A 3,709-nucleotide genomic window follows, 5' to 3' on the forward strand; every position below is an offset into this window, starting at 1 on the left:
ATGATGCCGAGTTTGGCGCAGTCCGCCACGTCGCCTTCATCGACTATTTCCCCGGAGAGCGGCCTGTCGACCGAGCGCTCGAGGCACCGGGTGTTCCCCAACCGTTTTGCCGAGAACCACGAGCAGATCATCGAGAGCCACAAGAGGCAGATTAGGGAGTTCACGAGGTACCTGAGCCCCAACAAGCGATGCCGGCCTAAGTCAACGAAGTCTGCTACTTACAACTTCATGGAGGACGAAATGAAAATCCAGTCGTGGACGAACGGCTCGCGCTCAAGACTCGCCTTCGCACGGACCGAGATCATCCAGGTATCGTATGGCATCGAGTGGCGCCAGCGACGTGAGCGCCTGCTCATGAACCCCTTCCTGAGGCAGCGCGTCCGCAACTCAGACCGTATTAGCAGCCGCCAGGTCAAGTTTACCGAGCCGACGGACCTCGCTGAGGAGGACTTGGTTTTGCTGCCAAATCGCATGTGCCGACTTTTTGCGCGAGCGTCGCTTTGTGCCGATCGATATCAACTTCCTAAACCCGACTCGTCGTGAGCAGGGAGTCTTCAAGAGCCTGCGCATCTTGCAGGTCTACCAGGACATCATTCGTGGCCTCGTGAGCTCCCACTTCGAGAAGACCATCGAGAGGAATTACATCGACATTGCCGCAGAAGGACCCAGCCAGGATCTCACACAAGGCAAGAGTAGAGGTCTCGTTGTTCTCTTTCACGGTGTTCCTGGCGTGGGCAAGACAGCCACGGCCTCGGCCGTGGCCATGGAGAACCAGAAGCCTCTGTTCGTTATCCACTGTCGCGACCTGGGACTATCGCCCTCCGAAGTCGAAAGGACTCTAATCAGCGCCTTCCGCCTGCCGCACATGTGGTACTGCGTGCTCCTGCTCGACAAAGCCGACGTCTTCCTGTCCCAGTGATCCAAGCAGGACATGAAGCGCAACACCCTCGTAGCGGTCTTCCTAAGGGTGCTCGAGTACTACAACGGCATCCTATTCCTGACCACAAACTGCGTGGGCACAATTGATGAAGCCCTCCGGTCGTGCATTCACATGTCGCTCTATTACCCGCCCCTGGATAAGGCGCAGACGCGCGACATCTTCCGCCTCAACGTCGCCAAGCTGCGCGAAGTTGAGTCGCAGCGGTACCAGCTCACGGGGGAGCCGGCGATGCTGTCCAAACAGGCCGAGATTGTCAACTTTGCCAAACGGCACTACGAGGAGCACGCACGCCTGTCTGGCTGCTGGAACAGCCGGCAGATCCGGAAGTCCTTCCAGATCACGAGCAGCTGAGCTCGCCCCAACTACGCCGGCCAGAATGGCACTGGCTCTGAGCCGCGGGCAGCAGGGCGCTGCTGCGCCGGTGCTGGATCGTGGGCTCTTTGAGAAGGTCCGGATGTCGACGCAGCCTTTTGAGTGGCACATGAGCAAGACGCGGGCTGGGAATATGGCTTTGCGGAACACACTCCAGCAAGATAAGTCTGACTGATGTCGGGCACATTGAACCTCCTACGATACCGTTGGTCTTAGCGGATAGTGTGTCGCAGAGTCAAGTTGTGCAGTGCACTGACCCCGAATGTTCTTGTCTTTGTTGACAGTCGTTGTCACAATCACATGTGGTGATATTTGTGCTCCCAACCTGGTGAATCAGTTGATCCCCGAGTCAAATCTTATTGTACTCGCCCAGCAGCGTGGCCTGTCACAGTCTGGCGTGATTGGCGTGTTATTGTGGTTCTCCGTGTTATACAGCATATATCATTGGTGAGAGGATGGGTTTTCAACTCCTAGCTGCCTTAGCATTTTTGGGACCGCTCGGGGTCGACAGCTCAACGCCTCGTCACAAATCATACGTTGAATATCAAAGCGAATCTGTAGGTTGGGCGGAATCCCATGTGGGGCTACCTTCACATTTGCTGCTGCACTATCACTTTCACACACTTGGGCAGAACTTCTGTCGGAGCTAGAGGACCGTCATCTGGCAAAGGCCCGCATAAAAGGTGCAGGTGACCGCGCAGTACAGTCAGAGTCATAGGGCTGCGGAAGGATGCAGATGTGGGCAGGAGGGGCGGACCATGCATAAGTTTACCCTCGGAGCCTTATCAGCCCTCCTGATTCTGATTCCCCTGGGTAGGAGTCCTCCTAGCGTCAAATTCGTGGAGTTTATCCACTCCAAGCCTAGTGAGGCAGATCAAGAAGTTACTAAGGATTCAACTCGGTCATGGCGGATGGACAATTCATGGGGTTTGGGAGAATAAGCCGAATGTGAGACAGACCATCAAGACGGACGAATTACGGGATCAGATGGACAGCGGCTGACGTCGGGTCGCTCGCTTAGTGAGAGTTCCGTCTGCAAAAACGCCCATGCAGCCAAGAATGGCAATGGCCCGGGATCGTCCCGACACACCCACGACTCGGATTGCTCATAGTTGACACACTTTGAAGGAATGGGAATCGGTAGGATTCACTTCAGCCTGAGCGGAGGGTCGGAAGCGAGCCTTAGTAACCAACACAGCACATGCCAACGCCAATTGGCGGGTCTTAGCTGAGCTGACGCCCTCGGGACTTATGTGCCCTGAAGGAATGAACCTTTTGGGACTTCTGCGCCAGAGATTCTTTGTCTCGGGGTGTTTTTTTACTTTACACCTACAAAAGGGCCTGTGCACAGCTACCCCATGTTTCCAAACCTCCTCTCATCGCGCAAAGACCGTAGCTTATCCTTGTGAACGATGCCTTCCAAACTTCGTCAACGCTGCCGCGTCGCGTGGCTCGAACCGATCGACGCCGACGAGTCACCTTCGCTCCCCCCGCTGCATCTTAAAGATATATTCATTCTCGACTCGCTGAACACATACTCTTGGATTGCACTGGTCGGCGTCTTTTGGGCTCTGGTGTTGACGACATTGGGAGTGGGCCGGCCGGCTCTCTTCGCGGTGGTGGCTGGTGTGCATTGCGTGCTGGTTGGCCTTGCAGCCGGGCTCGCAGCGATATATGCCCGTATCTGGCCCACTAAGAAGGCCATGAACAATATGAAAGGCCAAGATTGACTTGGTTAAATGATCCGATTGCCAATCCCGCCGGTTTATCGGCACACCAGCGACAGACAGTCTGGATTTGAGATATTATGCAGGCGGTGGGATGGGAGGCGATGTACTGAGCATGCCACCTCCGACTTCACATTAAGAGTTCCGGCGGAGAAAGAGCCCTCAACGTGGCATACTTTCACTTCAATCGCTAAGGCGTTCAGATTGGGACAGAGAATAGGGCCCAGAAGGTACCAGTGATGGAAACGGGCTCACATGCAGTTCTCAAGAACCGAGGGGTATGGCAGGTGGTGTGCCGAAAATGGACTTGATTTGAGGATTTGAGCCTGGCCACGCTCACTACACCACTGATGATGCTGTTATGCTGGACAATTAGCCTATCATGGCGGCAAAATATGATGGTTTCCTTGGACTTTGGTGACAAGTATTTGGGGTTTAGCGCTTGAGTCTCGAACATATGCAGGATATGTAGCTTGTTCCTCGAGACTCTCCGCCTCAAATTTACACGGGAACCTGACGCTCAAGGCTGTTCAGTCATTCCAAATGAAAAGTAATTTCAGTACCTGCCGCGAACCGCTGCATAAAATACCCGTGCAGCTTTTCCCGTGTCGGCTGTGATGCCAGATTGTTGAACGAGTGTTCCACCACGACCTCAGCGGACATGTTCTTT

At 54.7% G+C, this 3,709-nt stretch overlaps 2 protein-coding genes across 2 annotated transcripts; both read left to right on the forward strand.

The window, feature by feature from the left end:
- On the forward strand, positions 1-1,291 carry KVR01_002567 (uncharacterized protein; the record flags this gene model as incomplete). Its single annotated transcript, XM_044793173.1, has 3 exons — positions 1-453; positions 494-901; positions 929-1,291. 3 exons carry the CDS (start codon positions 1-3, stop codon positions 1,289-1,291), a joined length of 1,224 nt encoding a protein of 407 aa, XP_044647582.1.
- A 1,368-nt stretch (positions 1,292-2,659) lies between these two features.
- On the forward strand, positions 2,660-3,451 carry KVR01_002598 (uncharacterized protein). The gene has a single exon (XM_044792614.1). The coding sequence runs from the start codon at positions 2,725-2,727 to the stop codon at positions 3,040-3,042; it is 318 nt and encodes a 105-aa protein (XP_044647613.1). The 5' UTR covers positions 2,660-2,724; the 3' UTR covers positions 3,043-3,451.
- Positions 3,452-3,709: the final 258 nt, after the last annotated feature.

This window comes from Diaporthe batatas (genome assembly GCF_019321695.1).
Source record: "Diaporthe batatas strain CRI 302-4 chromosome Unknown Contig00003, whole genome shotgun sequence".
In the NCBI taxonomy this organism is placed as follows: domain Eukaryota; kingdom Fungi; phylum Ascomycota; class Sordariomycetes; order Diaporthales; family Diaporthaceae; genus Diaporthe; species Diaporthe batatas.